The 18,456-nt window shown below is 44.4% G+C and overlaps 2 protein-coding genes across 4 annotated transcripts; one reads left to right on the top strand and one right to left on the bottom strand.

The window, feature by feature from the left end:
• The first annotated feature begins 18 nt into the window (after positions 1–18).
• On the top strand, positions 19–7,981 carry Atg5 (autophagy protein 5). 3 transcript variants are annotated; one of them, XM_084588049.1, is made up of 7 exons: positions 19–264; positions 634–759; positions 871–1,001; positions 1,088–1,166; positions 1,275–1,529; positions 1,943–2,051; positions 7,252–7,981. In XM_084588049.1, the coding sequence occupies exons 2-7, from the start codon at positions 649–651 to the stop codon at positions 7,377–7,379; spliced, it is 813 nt and encodes a 270-aa protein (XP_084444175.1). In that variant the 5' UTR covers positions 19–264; positions 634–648; the 3' UTR covers positions 7,380–7,981. The 3 variants fall into 3 exon arrangements, with proteins under 3 accessions (XP_084444175.1, XP_084444166.1, XP_084444180.1); XM_084588040.1 differs by having other exon boundaries at positions 22–264; positions 649–759; XM_084588054.1 differs by lacking the exon at positions 19–264 and adding an exon at positions 294–336 and having other exon boundaries at positions 649–759.
• A 1,554-nt stretch (positions 7,982–9,535) lies between these two features.
• On the bottom strand, positions 9,536–18,245 carry LOC146207503 (all trans-polyprenyl-diphosphate synthase PDSS2-like). The gene is made up of 5 exons (XM_084588021.1): positions 17,823–18,245; positions 16,384–16,720; positions 13,832–14,080; positions 11,800–11,964; positions 9,536–11,389 (listed from the first exon to the last, which is right to left on the bottom strand). Exons 1-5 carry the CDS (start codon positions 18,089–18,091, stop codon positions 11,237–11,239), a joined length of 1,173 nt encoding a protein of 390 aa, XP_084444147.1. The 5' UTR covers positions 18,092–18,245; the 3' UTR covers positions 9,536–11,236.
• Positions 18,246–18,456: the final 211 nt, after the last annotated feature.

Below are 18,456 nucleotides of genomic sequence, written 5' to 3'. Positions count from 1 at the left end.
TGCTTCCAACTTCCAAGTAATAGAACCGAGAACTAATAGAGTTAATACAGAGACTAACTGTTTCTTGCTTCCAAGTGATGGCGTCCAAGCGTCGTTCATGGTTGCACAATGGTTGCACCGTTGCACGAGTTGCATGGTTGCATGGTTGCACTCTAGCCATTCTAGCAACGAAACAGACGCGCCAGTGCGTCCTCTGCCTAGACTCCCTCGAGTCCGCTGCGTTCAGTGCAAAGATTGGTATAAATTGATCGACTGCTTCCAAATGTAAGCGAAACTTTGTGGCTTTGAGCTGATCATGTGCTTTGGTGATTTACGAAATAAGGGGAAAGGCCGCGCGTACGTATATTACTCCTTGACATGCTTCGTGAGTTCGTAAACTGTCGACTGATTTGCTATTTGCGCGATCTGTACTTTTGGCTTCAGATAACGTTTGCTGTCGTCGTATGACTTCGCCGTCTCTTGTCTTTGCACTATGTCATTTTGTTATAGTTGTGCTGGTTGTGCTAGCTAGCCTACACGTGACTGTCTTCCTGTCTGCTACATAGCGGTCTGCTAGATGAGGTTGACAGCACGTATCGTTCCCTCGCCTCGTTTCATTGAAACGCATCGTGCTCGGTTCGTTCTGGTTATCAGTTTCATTTCCATCAGATGGCGGAAGATCGAGAAGTTCTACGCCAAGTTTGGGAGGGAAGGCTGCCTGTGTGCTTCAGGCTTGCTGATGAAGAAGTCTACACAATGCAGCAGCCTGACGCCTACTACGTACGTAAACACCGCTTGCGACATCTCCGATGGTTTGCACGCAGTAGATGGAAAATTATTCAAACACACTGTGTAGCTAACCTAACGTTGATGTATGTGTTTCTTGTGCAGCTGATGATTTCGAGGATAAGTTACTTCCCTTTAGTGGTCGACAAAGTTCATAAACACTTCTCAAGACACGTTGACGAGCGGTATCATGGGAATGAAATGTGGCTCGAATACAACGGCCAGCCTTTAAAATGGTAAGAATTTCATTTAGGATACTTACAGTAGGTTTTAATAAATAGCATGCGTTGTGCATGTAGTTTCAGATTTTTTTTTTCTTCAGGCATATGCCAATTGGAGCACTATTCGACTGCTATGCCAGTGATTCTACATTACCTTGGAATATTACAGTTCACTTCCAGGTAACAGACTGCGTGTGATGTTTATTTCTTTCTGAGCTGAAGTTACCTGGAAATTATAGTTTGTTATTTACCATGCTTGTATGTGTTTTGCATCTGTGGCATCTTTAGGAATTCCCAGAAAAGCAACTCTTGCATTGTGGAAGTCGAGCTGTTGTTGAGTCCCACTTCATGTCCGCCATCAAAGAAGCAGACATGCTGAAACATCGCAGCCAAGTAATCAGTACGATGCAGAAGAAAGATCACAACCAGCTTTGGTTAGGTTTAGTGAACTCAAAGTTTGATCAGTTCTGGGCAGTCAACAAGAAATTGATGGAACGTATCGCTGGAGAATGCTTCAAGCACATTCCTTTTCGGCTGTACACAGTAAGTGCGCATAAACTTCTCTTTATTGAAGCTACTGTCAACTTTTTGTGTGCTGTATTCAAAGAGTGGCCCTTTGAAGGTGTTATGTCATCATGTTTGTTTTTGCTCTGCCTCCATTTTATGAATAAAGTCTCCATTCATTAACCATACATGAGAACCTAATGCAGGTTCTCATGTAGAGTAGCCATCAATGTCTTAATTTGTATGCAATGCCAGTTGCAGCTGCCATTTGTTTATGGGGCTCTGCTAGTGTTCTGTGTCTCACCTGCTATGGCTATGAGCAAACAATATATCGACTGAAATCAGTATTCTCTCCACTCATTGACTATATAAGTTCTTGCACAGAATGCACAGTGCATACTATCATCTATCTGATCTTTGTGTTATGTACTGTTTTGTTCACAATACTTTAGTCTGACAGCACCCTTGTACAAAGGCTAGTCTCGCCACTGACTCCTACTGGGGAAAAGGCAACACTAGATACACTCTTGCAGCAAGTGGTACCCGAGGTCCTTATTGGTGGTGAGTATCTTTATGACGCGCCTGTTTTTCACTTAGTATGCCTGTATGCCTGCATTAACAGTAATGGGACCTTCACAGCTAGTATATACCTTGATAAGATTTTTCTGTTTGCATGTGATTTGCAATAAACAGTGGTGTGGCTGCCATTGTTAGAGTGCTTAGATTATTAGATTATTTGTGTTGCATGTGTACAGTGGAAGTCACTTTTTGTTTTGTTGTCTCTGCAGTGTTATTTGTAACAAGATAAAACGAGCATCTTTTTTCTTTTGTTACTGATGGATACATAGCGTCGTTGTGACTGCTTTGCACTCTGCTTGTGGCAGCACTGGGATTAAGTAGTCAAATTGGCTAACGTCTTCTGGATGTGTGTTCTAAGCGACTTGCCATCACATAGTATCCACTGTATCTTGATATCAGATGAGTTTATATTTGCCTCTTTCCATGAGAGGGCATGCTTAACAAAGTGTGTGTAAGTAGCACAATCTATATAATATTGTCACGTACACGGTTGTTTTTTCCGAAAAATTTGATAAACTACTCTAACGTATTCGAGCTGTCCTGGAAGCCCTCCGTTCTGCTGATCTCACGCTGAAGCCCCAGAAATGCTCTTCGGGTATACAGAACTCAAGTTCCTCGGCCATGTTGTAAGCGCTGATGGGGCGCGCCCGGATCCCGATAAGACTGCTGCCGTTGCATGATTTCCCGTTCCAGCTAATAAGAAGGCTGTTCAGCGCTTCCTCGGCCTGTGCGCATATTATCGGCGTTTCATTGCGGACTTTTCTCAGATCGCAGAACCTCTGACGCGCCTTACAAGGAAGGACACCTCCTTTGTGTGGAACTCTGAGCAGCAGATGGCCTTCTCTTTGCTTCGTGAGCGCCTTCAAACATCCCCTGTTCTGGCGCACTTCGATGAAGCGGCTGACACTGAGGTACACACTGAAGCCAGTAGTATCGGTCTTGGCGCGGTCCTTGTTCAGCATCAAGACGGGTTTGAGCGAGTAATAGCCTATGCTAGCCGCACTCTCTCTCGTGCCGATATGAACTATTCCACCTCAGAAAAGGAATGCCTGGCGGTCGTATGGGCTACTATGAAGTTTCGCCCCTACCTTTACGGCCGGCCATTTAAAGTCGTCACCGACCATCATTGTTTGTGCTGGCTGGCAAATCTGCGAGACCCATCTGGACGACTTGCACGCTGGAGTTTACGACTTCAGGAGTTTGACATAACCATTGTGTACAAGTCCGGCCGCAAACACGAAGACGCCGACACGCTGTTACGAGCACCCGTTGACACTGGCAATATTACAGCCGATGACGATAGCGGTTTTCTAGGAGCCCTCAGCGCATCTGAGCTCAGGGATCGACAAAGAGCTGATCCAGACATCCTTCCACTCATCGATTATCTGGAAGGGCGTGATACGACCCTGCCTCGACACTTATCTCGGCACCTTGGTTCCTTCTGCATACGGCAAGGCGTCTTGTATAAAAGAAACTCCCAGAGCCAAGACAGAACTTACCTTCTGGTAGTGCCATGCGAGCTCCGTGAGGATATTCTCCTTGCTTGCCATGATGAACCAACGTCTGGTCATTTGGGTTGCTCACGGACTCTTGCTCGAGTGCGCAACATGTATTACTGGCCAGGACTCTCCGCAGCTGTGAAACGTTATGTACGAAGCTGTTGCGAATGCCAGCGCCGTAAAACACCGCCCCAGAAGCCTGCCGGATTTCTCAAGCCCGTTAAAGTACCCCGCATTCCGTTCGATCAAATTGGAATGGATCTCCTTGGCCCTTTCCCTTTGTCGCAGGCCGGAAACCAATGGATAGTAGTCGCTACTGACTACCTGACTCGATACGCTGAGACAAAGGCAATCCCTCATGCCACAGCTTCCGAAGTAGCAGAGTTTTTCATGCACAACATAGTCTTGCGGCATGGCGCCCCTTCCTACGTCATTACCGACAGAGGGACAGCTTTCACTTCACAGCTGATCGACCGCATATTTGAGCTGAGTTGCACAACCCATCGCAAGACCACAGCGTACCATCCACAAAGCAATGGCCTTACAGAAAGATTGAATAAGACAATTGCGGACATGTTGGCAATGTACGTCGATGTGCAGCACAAGACCTGGGACAAGGTGCTGCCGTACGTCACATTTGCGTATAATACAGCCTTACAAGAGACAACGCGCTTCACACCATTTCGACTTGTTTACGGACGCGAAGTTCAGAGCATGCTCGATTCCATGCTCCCGTGCCCAGATGATGACCAGCTATCCTCAGATACCCAGCACCTCCACCAGAATGTCACGTACACGGTGACTAAGAATACCAATGATAGCAGGGGGTAGCCCAGACACAACAACACAACAGCACAGACGCAAACGTGCAAGCGACACTTTGTCGTCCTCTTCAACTTCGTCCTCCTTTCACACCTCAGTCATGCACCACCTGGCAACGCTAGGTGGCAATATAAGGTTTTCAGGATGTTCATTAGAACATTCATCAGACTTAAGAAGACTTAAGGCAATGATTAGAAAGACTAGTGAATTTTGTCAGGTGGATGATGACATGGACAAGAACAGCAATGGCAATAAAACAGGCACTTGACTAACTTAGTTACTCTAAAAGCTGTTAGTGGAGGCCATATTGCCACCTAAAAACATCTGGCCACCTAAAAGCACTGTTGACCGAGCGTTCCTCCTCGTAGTGCCAGCCGACCTCCGTGCCGATATCCTTTTTGCCTGCCATGATGAGCCCACCTCCGGCCACTTGGGCTTTACACGCACACTCGCCCGAGTTCGTCAAGCCTATTATTGGCCTAAACTCGCTGACGCTGTTCATCGCTACGTCAGAGGCTGTCGTGAGTGCCAACGTCGAAAGGCGCCACCTCTCAAGCCAGCGGGTTTGCTCCAACCTATTGCGCCTCCCCGAACACCGTTTGACCAAATCGGCATCGACCTTCTGGGCCCACTTCCGCTGACATCGGTCGGTAACAAATGGATTATAGTCGCGACCGACTATCTCACACGGTATGCGGAAACCAAGGCGGTGAGGCGTGGCACGTCATCTGAGATCGCCCAGTTTTTTATGCAGCAGATCGTGTTGCGCCATGGCGCACCGTCCCAAGTAATCACCGATCGAGGCACGGCGTTTACAGCACAACTTATGCACAACGTATTTGAGCTGAGTCACACGAGCCATCGCAAAACCACTGCTTATCACCCACAGACGAATGGCCTCACGGAGAGACTCAATAAAACGATCGCCGACATGATTGCAATGTACATAGACTCCCAGCACAAGACCTGGGACGAGATTCTCCTGTACGTCACATATGCCTACAACACTGCCATCCAAGAGACTACGCGTTTTACGCCATTTCGCCTGCTCTATGGACGCGACGTTCAGACGATGTTAGATGCCATGCCTCCGTGCTGCACGGATAATCCTCTCATCCCAGACGCTGAGCAGTTTGCTCAGCGCGCCGAGGAAGCACGTCAACTTGCCCGCATCCACATTCAGCAACAGTAGGGAAAGGATACGCGTCGCTACAACCTCCGTCATCGACACGTCACATACCAATCAGGAGAGCAAGTTTGGGTGTGGACACCGGTGCGCCGGCCCGGCTTGTCTGAAAAACTGATGTCGCGATACTTTGGACCTTACAAGGTTCTGCGCCGTGTCACAGAAGTGACATACGAAGTCCTTCCAGCGGGTACTGTGCAGACCTCGCGTCGGCAACCACGCTCTGAGGTGGTGCACGTTGTCCGCGTGAAACCTTATTTCACGCAGTAATGTGCGGTGTACTATGCACTCGTTTAGTTGTGTAGAGCACCGCCTCTGTTTTATATTCGTTTTCTGCACTGACTTGCATCGCCCATCGCTCGCGCCCAGTCTGTGCTTTTGTTTTTTTAGGAGGGGGAGTAATGCCACCTGGTGTCCCAGATGTTTTTAGGTGGCACCTGGAAGAAAAGGACGCCGAAGTTGTCTCGCGTGCTGTGCGCGGAACTTTGCCTGCTGGTTGAGCTTCGTCCCATCGTCTTAGTCACATCTAGCCCTGTTGTCCATGACAATATTTATCAACTTACTCATCTTGTTACTCGCGACGGCAGCTCAGTGGTTAGGGCGTTTTACTACCGAGATTTTGGACCCATGTTCACTCCCAGCCGCGGCAGCCACGTCTTGATGGAGGCAAAACTAGAGGCACCTATGTACCGTGCAAGGTCAAGCCACGTTAAAGAACTCTATGTGGTCAAAATTATCTGGAGTCCTTTACTCTGGTGCCCCTCAAGCCGGAGTGTTGCTTTGGGACAGTAAACCCTATTAATCAAACTTTACTGATTCTGTGCTGGTCTTCTGTAACTGTTTTACACGTTTTTTGGACAGATGGTGTTTGCAGGCACGAAGTTACTTCCACTTATTTTTTTTACTGTTAACTCATAAAGCGTAATGTGAGTCACAAACAGGTGCACGTACAGGAGTTTTATTTGTTGATCCTCTGATGGAAGTAGACCGAGAGGAAGGTTAGAGATAACAGTACCTTTTTTTCAGCCGCCATTAGAATGAAAGGAACGACTGCTGGAAAAAGGGAAGAAACATTTAACATGACACTGGTGCTTCTCTCTGTTTCTTCCTTGTCCAGTTGTTTTTGTGCAGATCTAGTGGAAGTATGATGAAACTAGTTTGTTTAAGTACTTTGGTGTCCTTTTGTGTTTTGTCATACCCAGGAGCACATTTGGTTTTCATCTGTTGCATTGCCTCATAAGAGGAGCCTTATGATAGCACAGGGTATTGCTATTATAAGCCAGTCATGATAGACACGTAGTGTATATTACGCATCTATAGGCAGTGAAAGCATAAAAGGAAACATGCAGATTAATACACAGTGTTGCATATTACTGAGGTGGCAGTGTAAATTATAGTATTGCGTACTTTCCTATGTACTAATCTCACAAAGCCATCAATGAAACAGTAGATTATATGAATAGAAGTCTGTGGTACAGCATAATTGACACTGTTCATGGTGACTTGCATTAGATGTATGACTGCCGATAGAGTGCTGATAGAGTAGTTACTCAGTGATAGTTGCGCTACTGCTGAACCTGCCCCTTCCCACCCATTCAATGGCTGAAGGCATTTCCCAGGTTCCTTAAAGGTGACAGTTTTTATTATTATTATTATTATTATTATTTCTTGTCAGATGGAGCCAAGCACATGATTATGACACATGGTATTCAAGTGCCACTAGACACACCGCTCCAGTGGATGAGTGAGCACCTCAGCTACCCTGACAACTTCCTACACCTGTGCATCCTGCCATGCTCATAGCATGCATAAACTGCTCATCAAAGGCATTTGACAAATTTCATGGGTGCAGTGTTTCCCGGATGTGTGGGCAAACTAGGCTCATGACAAGTGGGTTTAAATGTGCAAGATGTGTACCTGGGTATAAAGCTCTAGTACACCTGGCAGCCACTTTTAGGGCTTTCAGTGCACATTGTTACATGGTGTCAAATTTCTTTTACAAGTACCTTTTTGCACTGAACCATTTCCCTTGTGCACATTGTGTATTGGCTAGTTATGCCATTATTTGGCTCTACCTTCACCTATGGTGGCTGCATGTAATGTAATTGTATGGCAAATTGGGAGCTACAAGCAAAAAGTACCCAGCCTGACTGCCAGTTGGTAGATATTACAAGAATTGTTTGGTTTTACAATTGGTTGCAAGCAGCCATGGATAGATGATATGCTCTGCCCTTATTGTTCATGACCTGGAGTGTAAGTAAATTTCCCTTTGATAAATTTAGTAGAGAAACTCAGTTCCACTTATATGCTGCGAGCCTTCAGATTTTTTTTTTTCTTCATTTTCTATGTGCTGAAACAATTTCATAGACGTTGCTTGCAAACGGCCTACAGCCAACATGTACACATATACACAGAACTTGATATATTACTTTGAAGCTTGCCTCAGTCATATTTATCGAAAAATTCTTTGCAGTCTTGAATTACAAACCAAATAGTAGTATTCTTAGATAGGTGTCTGCAAGAATCATTTCTGTCACACCCAATTTTAGGTACTTTTAAGAAAATGTGCGATTATTTAGGTGGTTGGATTGCGCTTACGTATTTATAGCACACTTGAGAGAGCAGTGTTTTTAACAATACTAGTTGTTGGGCGATTTGGTGTGCACGGTGATCCATAACAACAGCGCGTCCATTCTTCGATGTCCCGTCTGTTGCGCTGTTGTTGTGGATCACAGTGTTTTTAAAATGGTGTTTCCATAGATTTTGTTTGTGTCTGCAGTCTCATCCAGAACGGCATCAACTAAATTTATGCAATCTGAGTGCATATGTATAGTTTATGTGTTGTGCTTTATTTATTTAGTGTCGTGTTATATTTAAAGAGAAAGAAAAGCTTGTTTTTTAAGAACTCTGCTGCATAACTGTCATATTTAGTCTGTGATCCTGCAAATAAATAAATTAAAAAATATGAAATATGTGTGCATTTGGAAGAACAGAGGGGAACTGTATACCTAAGCAAGTGGGTTCAGCATATCTATTGATGTATGAAAAATTGCAGAAGTAACTGTGGCCTCTAATTTTCTATGGAAATACATCAGCAGATTTTTGTCCATTACCAGGTTCCAGCTTTAAGAAGAGCTCATATCGTTATGTTAATCAGGTTCCTATCAGTCTGTTATTCCCTCAAAAAAATCATGTCTGCAACCAAACTAAAAGAAATGTGGCTGCTACCATTCATGGAATCATTGCAAACCAGGGGCCCTAATCCTAAGACTTATTTTCAAGAATATTTATTGCAGAATATACAGTCATCAGCAGACGCATCTTGAGAAACTTCGTAATGTGAAATCGTACATCTAATCGAAAAAAAAAAAAAAGAAAAAAAAAGAAGAAAAGAAAAGAAAAGTGTGACATCGGGAGTTCAGGAAAAGCTCTGTTCAGAAACAGATTGGTCAGCAAGGGCTGTTACATCATTGACCCGAGGGCCAATCAGGAGCCACTGCCAAATTTGAAAGGCTCCCCCTGCCCAGGAAAAAAAAAGAATAAAATAAAAATGGGAGGCTCTACTCTGTCATTTAGCAGTTTAACCCAAAATCTTGGTGCCCACCTCCGAAATTTCGGTTTGGCCTAGACCCGAATTGACGTCATACTTGGACCACCCGCAAAACGTGAAGGCTTGTAATGCTGTAATAATTTACTTGTAATAATGCCTATTATTGCAAAAGCGTCTGGCGTTGGCATTCACATTTGAAAACACCTCTTCAATGCCTGGTTCCTACTGCCTACTAGCATTCACTTTGCATATTAAACTTCACCCTCCAAAGAAAGGCCTCACGCACCCTGACACCAGTTTTTGTCATTTCCATTTTTCGTTATGGTACGAATTTTTTGTATACAGTGTGAATGGTAATTTAAGCATGAAGCTAACTCTCGGTTACCACCTTTCAGAAACCAAGTCCAGATTCCAAGCACTCTACATGATGTCAAAATATTTTATTCCAAGTAGCTGGAGCCAAAACTGGGGTAAAACAATACTGAACAAAATGAAGCTGTCTGTAGATGGTAGCTTGTCTCGGCATTGGAAAATCAAAGAAAAGCAAGCATCAGAACACACAACTACCCTAAAGGGAATTAGACTGCATTATGTGAATGAAAAACAAAGTAAAGTGATGTGCATGCTTCATGTGTTGAAAATTCTAAGCAACACATATGCTGAAATACTGAGTATACTGTACACCTAAGCACTACCCTGGCAAGAGAGTTCTATGATGCCTAGAAACGGAGAAATGAAATGAATGAAAGGGCACATAAACACAAGTATTAGGTTTGCTCTGATATCACAACATCCCTTTCAAAAGTTTCGCTGTAGAAAAGCAGGTTAGATTGCTGTGCGTCAGCCACTTGGACATTGCTTGCCGCAAGGCTATCTGAAGCAGTTTATCGTTATCATCGGAACTTCATGAAACTGAACAAAGCTAGTACATACTCCAAGCCACTAATTTACTACAACAACCTCACGTGCGCAGGTATGTGTGCTAGTGCAAACACCAAAACAGTCCGCCTATTTCAGACGCTAATTGCAGCATACCGACTCTATAAATGTTTGCCATTAATAAAATATTCAAAGTTCTCTTGCCGAGTTTCTATGAAGAAAATAACACCTGTAAATTTACTCTAGCCACCACCTGCAGAAATGGAGGCAAGCGTTGGTCAGAAAGCTTTGGCCTTTTCCAGACCTCTGCCCCCACAACCTGCTATACAGGAATATGGACTTTGCTTGGGGGAGCTGTACTTCAAAAGACCTAAAGGGAGTGAATGAAGTGTGTTGTTAGAAGATTGCTCATCTCTTACTGTAATGGAGGGCTGTAGTGACACCATCCACACACTGCCAATTTTATTGCAACCATTATCTGTAAAGGTACCGTGAGTGCACACTGATCGTAAAAATCGTAAAAACACTGATCGTCTCGGAGAAGACATACAGATCATTGAAACACGTGTAAAAACCACCCTATAATTGCAACAGATTGAACACACCAGGCTCAGTGTGCATCCACAATTTTTATATGATGGCCATGATGACCCTACTCTTATTTTTACTCTTATTTCGAGTTACTTTATCGCTATTCTTTGAGATAGTTGCCGAGCCAAGCTTTATTGTACTCAGCAAATGTCATTATCATTATCAGCAGGTTCTGGTTGGCATTCTCCGTAGCGCATTTAGATTCACCACTTCGAAAGACTGCTGTGAAAGAGGACCTTACGTAAAATTTTGCATGTTGAAAGCGAGAGTCTTGTACAAAAGGCCTCCATAATCGCAAATTTGCCATAGCTGATAAACTAGTTTATTGCTGCTTTGAGGTCCATGCTTCCAACCACAGTTGTTATTTTGGCATGAAGTAAAAGAACAACCAAAAATTGGTTCAAATTTTGTGGAGATTAATGAAAGCCTTTCTATTTGAACAGATGCTGGATGAAACGAAGTGCTACTTCGAATAAACCAACAATGCAAATTAAGGGATTTAAAATTACCGAGCTTCCTCAGTACAGGTACTCTCGTGTGTAATTGGTGTTGTGGTGAAGTCTATTTTATAGACTGCTGGTCAAAGTGTTTTCTATTAGCAAAAAGAAAAAAAAAACAGCAGCTATACAAAAATTCTTTGTCATTCCCTCAAGGCTTGCACAATGTTACGTAAGGCAGTGGTGGCTTCGGATGGAGGGATTTGATTGAGAACAGCAAGGGCTCTTGATGTGTAGGACTCCAGAAGTGCCTTTGTTTTCTCGATGCCATCTCCATTTACGATGGTGTTATGAACCTAAACAAAGGCAAAAAGAAAAAAACGACATGAATATAGTGAAGCAAGTGCTTTCATTATACAAACAAAATGAGCAGAGCCCGTATTCCAATTTATGTTCGTTTCGAGAATGTCCCTTTCGGTCAATCAGATGTCATCGAAAAGGGCGATGTGGAAAGGAATGATAGTTTGGATATGAGTCAAGTTGTGTATCACAGATGGCTCTTTTGCTAGTCTGGTGATGTCCCTTAGTGCAGTCATAGTATTAATGCAGTACTTTATGTAGCTAAGATATATATCAACAATATTAAGTTCTCCTTCCATTGTGTCCGCTTAGTGCAAATGCACCACATTTTGTCTATGAAAGCGAAGCATTATGACGTGACACAGGCATTTAAAGGAAAAAGGCAATGATAGAGCAAGCACCGCACCTTCAGGTAGTCTAACTTTTCAACATTGTCCCTATGGCTGCGAATCTCTTCAAGGAGGCTTGGATCTGACTCCAAGTGCAAGACAACCGGTGCTGATGTCAGTACGAATGGCATCCCTGGAGGATGCCTGTAGGTGTCGACAAAGGGCTGCAGATCAGAGTGGACCTGCATGAGTAGAACATGAATCCTAGTTAGCAACTTTCCAAAGGCAGCTAAATGCTGCCTAGCCTAGTCAATTAGAAGCTTGCCTACATAGTACAAATAGGGAATGGGTGATGCCACTACTGCTGGCCTGCTGCATAGTAATTAACATTTATTTTTAACCAGCCAAAAACATAGAAAAGAAAACGTGCTGTCAGTGGGACACCTATAAAGGAGGGAGATGGTGTGGCATCTCCTTCCCAAGCCAAAGCTTTTCTAAAGAAAACCACGCAAAACCTCATCTTTTTTTTGTCAGTGCTGAGAGACTCGTAAATGTATTGTGCCCATAGGATCCCGTCCTCATACTGCCCTCTTAAAAAAGATGTCCAGAAATCTGCCCCTATGTGCTATGAAAGCATACACAGCTTTTGTTATTTTGTGTGATAAACGAACATGGCACGCATAATACTCTAAAGATCATTTTGCTGCTGATACCTCTATAAAAACCTCATCTTTTTTTTGTCAGTGCTGAGAGACTCGTAAATGTATTGTGCCCATAGGATCCCGTCCTCATACTGCCCTCTTAAAAAAGATGTCCAGAAATCTGCCCCTATGTGCTATGAAAGCATACACAGCTTTTGTTATTTTGTGTGATAAACGAACATGGCACGCATAATACACTAAAGATCATTTTGCTGCTGATACCTCTATAAAAAAAGTTAACCACTAAATGATAATTGTAGGGGCACACTTATGTCGGATACTGTTATTTTCTCATTTGCAAATCTGGTTTGCAAGCAATATTTTTACATTATGACAGGCCAATATTCAAGATGTGCCATTTACACTATGCGAGTACTGATACTGCAGGTGTCATACAAAGAAGTAGGATGGACAGTTGGGCGAGTTGGTACAATTGCATAGTGGGTGGAACAGCGCGAAAAGACGAAACACAAGAAGAGACGCACAACAGACGAGCACTGATGCCAGCGCTCGTCTGTTGTGCGTCTTTTCTTGTGTTTCGTCTTTTCGCGCTGTTCCACCCACTATGTAGGTGTCATACATACAGAAAAGTGCCAACTGACCTCTGCTCTTAATTTAAAGAACATAAGCACATCAAAACCTGGTGCCGAGCCAGCTGGTGTGAAGGATGGCTTCACTGACGACGCGTTTTTCTTCCTTCTCCAGTCTGAAATGTCCTGTATAGTGCTCTATGCTTCAAGGGATGATAAACCATGCTGACAGCTCCTGTCTCACGTTTACGTCTTCCTAAAGTCCTTTTCTTTTTTTGGTAAAACGGGGCAGATTTCCATGGGACATGCTGTAGAGTTGCTCCAAAATCAAAGTTCATAGGCCTGTGGTGTATTCTTAGTAAAACGTGGTTGGTGTAAGCTAATTATTCCATTCTTTCTTTATTTATTCCCGTCCACTATCATTAGCGAAAGTAACGCTACCACTGTGCTTGAGCCAGTATCGAAATACAATTGCAGGATATGCCATCACTTATTCAGTTAGCTCCCCGCCGGGGTGGCGCAGTGGTTACGGCGCTCGACTACTGTTCCCAAGGACGCGGGATCGAATCCCGGCCTCGGCGGCAGCTTTTCGATGGAGGCGAAAAGCAAGGCGCCCGTGTGCTGTGCGATGTCAGTGCACGTTAAAGAACCCCAGGTGGTCGAAATTTCCGGAGTCCTCCACTACGGCGTCTCTCAGCCTGAGTCGCTTTGGGACGTTAAACCCCACAAACCAACCAACCTTATTCAGTTAGCAAAGGAAGGAAATACAAAACTGATTCAGCCAATTAGAGAAGGCAGGAAATACACAACTGGGATGGAAACAGTTCCAGAATTACTGCATCATAACAAGGGCAGGGCACTATGACAGTGGTTCTGACCTGCCATGCCAGGCCAATGCTCTTGCCAAACTCGAAGCCAAGTTCTTGAAAAGCCTGGTCGTGGCTTGCCAGCTCTAGTGTGGCCTGGCAGCTGTTGGACATAAGAGATCCTGTGGAAAGGTAATTCTTCTCTTCCCACTGAGCGATCCCCATGCCAGGGCTGGGGATTGGGCTGCCCTGCTGGTCGTGGTCTCCCAGAAACTCGGATTGCATAAAGTCCCCAATGGCTGTGGCCACCAGGTCTACCACCTGAGCATCAATCAAAATCGGGCAATGTGTTATGCAGAAAAAAAAATGTTTACAAGGAACAAAAAAAGGGTCTCATTACTAGGTGAAGTATTTTTGCATACAAAAAGTAACTGAAGGCACATGGCAATATACTTTTCTAGCTGACCAAAAGCGTAAACGTAATGTACTTTGATTAGATACTAGCACTTGTGTGTTGCTAGTATCTAACTCTATTCCTTAATACAATGTTAACTGAAAAATGTGGCTTTCAGGCAGGAAGATGCAGAATCTGAGTGCTTTCTACACACATTTTTTTTTTTTTTATGCAGCAATCGCACGCATTCACAAAACAAAATGTACAGGAGTCAAGGGGCAGCCTCATTTCATTATCCAAAATTTCTACAAAAGGATTTGTCTACGTCTGGGTAAAGCAGGAGTTTATACAGGGCCTTTGCTACAAGAAGGAAGTCCAGGTGAGGGAGAAAAGGGTGCAATGTAGGAAAAGTGGTGTAATGGGGAATTATGGATTTGAAGATCTGTTGTCAGTTAGGATGGCTGTGACTGATGAAATGCTGCAGTTAGCCTGAAAAACTGGGATAATAAGTAGATCAGTTCAGCAGAACAACATTCAAGGGGAGGAAAGAGATGGCGAACGTGAAGCTGAAAGACTGCAAGTCCAGGTATGGATTCTGCATTAAGTGGCAAGGTAGGTACAAGTCGGGTTGATACAGGAAAACTGCAATGTCTGCAGGTTCACCCAATTTGTACCTACAATAGTTTGAATAAAGGTTGAGAGGAAGCCCCAGTTTGCACTTTATTTTGTGCTTGTCAAGTTTGCCATTTCGCTGCCTTCTCTCTATGTGGATCCCAGTCAACAAAAGATGATGGAACAAAATAAGTCTCCCCTCTCCTCCCCCTCCCCAATGAATAACAGTTTTTCCAAGTTAGCCCAACCTGTACTACATACCTTGCAACCTGTCACAGTCTCCATGCCTCGACACACAGCCTTTGAAGTTCATGCTCGTTATCCCTCCTTCTTTCCCACCCCCAAAATGTTCTGTTGAGCTGGCCCACTTCTGTATTGCAGTTATGCAGGTCAAGAGGTCTAATCCTCTGCAACATGCCACCTGCTGTAGCCACCCTGACTAACAAATTTTTCAAGTTCACATTTCCCATCCCTCTGCCCTTTCCATTTCACACCACTCCTTCCCCATTTGGGGCTTCCCCCTCGGAGCAAAAGCCCTATATAAACACCTGCCAATGATGAATGCTTTGCCTCGACAATGAGAAGTCCTCTTGTCAAAACGTTGGCTAGCAGACTGAGGCTCTCCCTCAACTCTATTAATTTTATGACTGTCAAGTATCCTATTTTGTTTTGTAATGGATTTCGATGGAGGCGAAACGAAGTGGTGTCCGTGTGCTTTGCGATGTCAGTGCACTTTAAAGATCCCCAGGTGGTCGAAATTACTCCGTAGTCCTCCACTACGGCTCCTCTTTCTCTCTTTCCACTCTCTTTCCACAGCAAACAAGTGTGACAGTTACCGTGCCTTTCCCTTCCTATAAATCAATCAATTAATCAGTCTTGTAAACGGAATGACAACACATGGTTTATTCTTGCCCAGTAACTAAATCTGCTAACATCATATTAACTAGTTTCTGGAGCTTAACATCCCAAAGCTACTCAGGCTATGAGGGTACCATAGTGAAAGCTGCATACAATTTTGACCACCTGGAGTACTTTAATGTGCACTGATGTCACACAGTACACGAGCGCCTTGCATTCGCTTCCATCGAAATGCAACTGTCGCAGCCGAGACTTAACTGGGGTCCCTTAGCTCAGTGAACAAGCATCCTAACCAGTGAACCACCGTGGTAGGGCTACCTTTCATTAGTTCATATTACCAGTTAATATATTATTCATTGTTACATTATAGAAAACAGTTTGTCATAATCATAGTCAAGCGACCTTGCTTTTTTTGCTCACCAACTGCAGCATTTCTGTATAATTTGTTAGGACTGAAGGTTATTGTTTTTATTGCAACTATTGTAGAGATTTAGACTTGCTCCAATGCTGTTCCTCTTTTCTTTTCTTTTTTTTGTCTGTTTCTAAAGCGTCTCTGCTTGGACCCATGCATCTGCTGTATGCAATAAATATATAGGATAAAAGAATAACATGCCACTCATAAAGGAGTGTGGTTGACTGAGAGTGAAGATTCCTGAGGAATCATTCATATGTAGCTTGATACAACAGGATTAAATGGCATGTCAAGAGATGTCACCCCTTCAGATGAGGTACATCCACCTACAGCATCAAAGCCACATACCTTGCAGTTTTTAAGGTCTGTCAGGGACTTGCTTGCATTGGCAATAAGGTAGTCCCCCGTTAAGACGGATATCTTGTTGCCAAACTGCAGGTCCTTGAGTGTGGTGGCATCAGGGAAGAGGTCATTTGACAAGTTCAGCACACCACGGTGTATAAGGTGTGCAGTGTGAATCATCTCGGTGATCTCGGCCAGCGACCTCTGTCGCTGGGTGATGCCCGCCACACGTTCCTCCTCAAGGCAGTCTTGCCTTGAGCTTGGATGCCCTGCTGCCTTGGACAATAGCAGCACAATGAGACCTCTGGTCTGGATGTTGGTGCGCCCATTATAGATCAGTCTCCTGCACAAGAGTGAGAGTTGTTGGGTTCATTTAAGTATGTATACAGAGCAGGTTAAACATGATCAAATCTCTCTGGTGATCCAAAGATACTTTTTTCTCAGAACGCCAATGGTAGCTGTTCACCGCAATGAAATGCCTTCATGTCTGACATCTTCGATCTTTGAGGACGGTACAGAATCATGACCGTGGATACTATTGCTATGGCAGACTAAATTTTTAAACAATCTAGTTTAACAATATAGTGATTGTCACCTGTGGCACATCAAGCATGTGCCACAGCATGGCTTTGAAGCCCCAAGAAATGGTTGCACGACGTTCAAGAGAGGCTTGAACTGAATTTTCAATAGGGTTTGAACTCATTTTTGTATTAAATATGGCAGCATTCAATGGCGAAACCTATGCACTGCTTAATGCCAGTTGCAATTTTTTCTCACTGTGATGAAATCGGAGCGAGCTACAAGTGCACTGCAACCGAGAGCGACGCAAGCGTGCGTAACGCCGCGCACTGCTTCCTTGACCGCCTTGCGTCTCGCCAGACAGGCTGCGAATGAGAGGGGCGCGACGGAGAGCGCGGCTCGCTCCTCCTTTCCAAATTCGACCAACCCGACTGACATGCACGTTCAAAGCCACTGGGTCATCCGGTCAAGGAAGTTCGTTCGCACGGATTCCAGGGCAAGTACCCGACCTCACGAGAAAACGCGTCTAGGCGCGTCTGTCACAGTTTTATTTTCTCACCTGAAACTGCGACGTACCGTATCCTGTGCTGTCTAGTGGGTGCACATGAAGAAATCGCGAGAGGAATGGTCATGCACGACATAAGTCGAACCGGTTCGATGTTCGCTACACAAATTGGCAAAATCACAGCACGGGCGACAGTGCACATGAAAAGATCCAAACAGCAGCCAGCGAATAATTACTGCGCATGATACAGCTCGCAGCCATGCTGTTAGATCAGTGTTGGTTATGACTGCTAGAAGAACTTGATTGGGTTACACAATAGCACAAAAACAAAAAGGAAATTTCCAACAATTGAACCCAAAAGCAATGAATTACCCGAGGTATGTGAGCTAGCATACTTCAACGGCACATGCTAGCTACTTACTTTGCTGTCTTCAATACAGGGTGATTCGTGCCTATCAACTTTCGCACATGAAACGCAATGTTTGATGTCTCGTCGTTGAGAAGGCACCGCAAGCTGAAGTATGACGTCGGGTAGCCTACGATTTTCTCAGCGTTGGACACCGCTCGGTTCCAGTCAGTGGTCTTCGTCGAAGCCCAGAAACCAGCTGATGCGAAAGTTCTGCTCGTGAGCCACTGTCTGGCGACGGCATCCCTCGGCGCGCACAGTGCGCGCAGAAGCGCTCGGCTCATGTCGCAGAAACTGCGCGATGACGTCGTGGGACCGATCAGAGAAGTTTCGTACGCTGTCGTCCCAAGAGAAACTTCCTCGCACTTCGGCAGCGACCCATCTCTCTGGTCTGGGCCAACGAAAACGTTGCTTTGGAGCAGAAGAGAAACCGGTGTGGCCGGCTGTGGCTTGTTACAAATCCGATACTTAAGCACAAACATTAATCTTTAGTTATCAAAAATAAATGAATATTAATAATAACACACATGTTATTTTTGATTATGTTAATGGATTATACTTTATTTACCAAGTTGCAGCTTTAATGCAAGTTTGTTAGTGGCGGCATCTAGCGGCTTTATAGGGGCAGTTTCGGTTTCGGAGGATTGCG

This window comes from Amblyomma maculatum, chromosome 1, assembly GCF_055883805.1.
Source record: "Amblyomma maculatum isolate TAMU_Amacu chromosome 1, ASM5588380v1, whole genome shotgun sequence".
Classification (NCBI taxonomy): Eukaryota; Metazoa; Arthropoda; class Arachnida; order Ixodida; family Ixodidae; genus Amblyomma; species Amblyomma maculatum.
The sequence above is the reverse complement of the archived record's forward strand: the minus strand, read 5'-3'. Positions and strand labels throughout refer to the sequence as shown.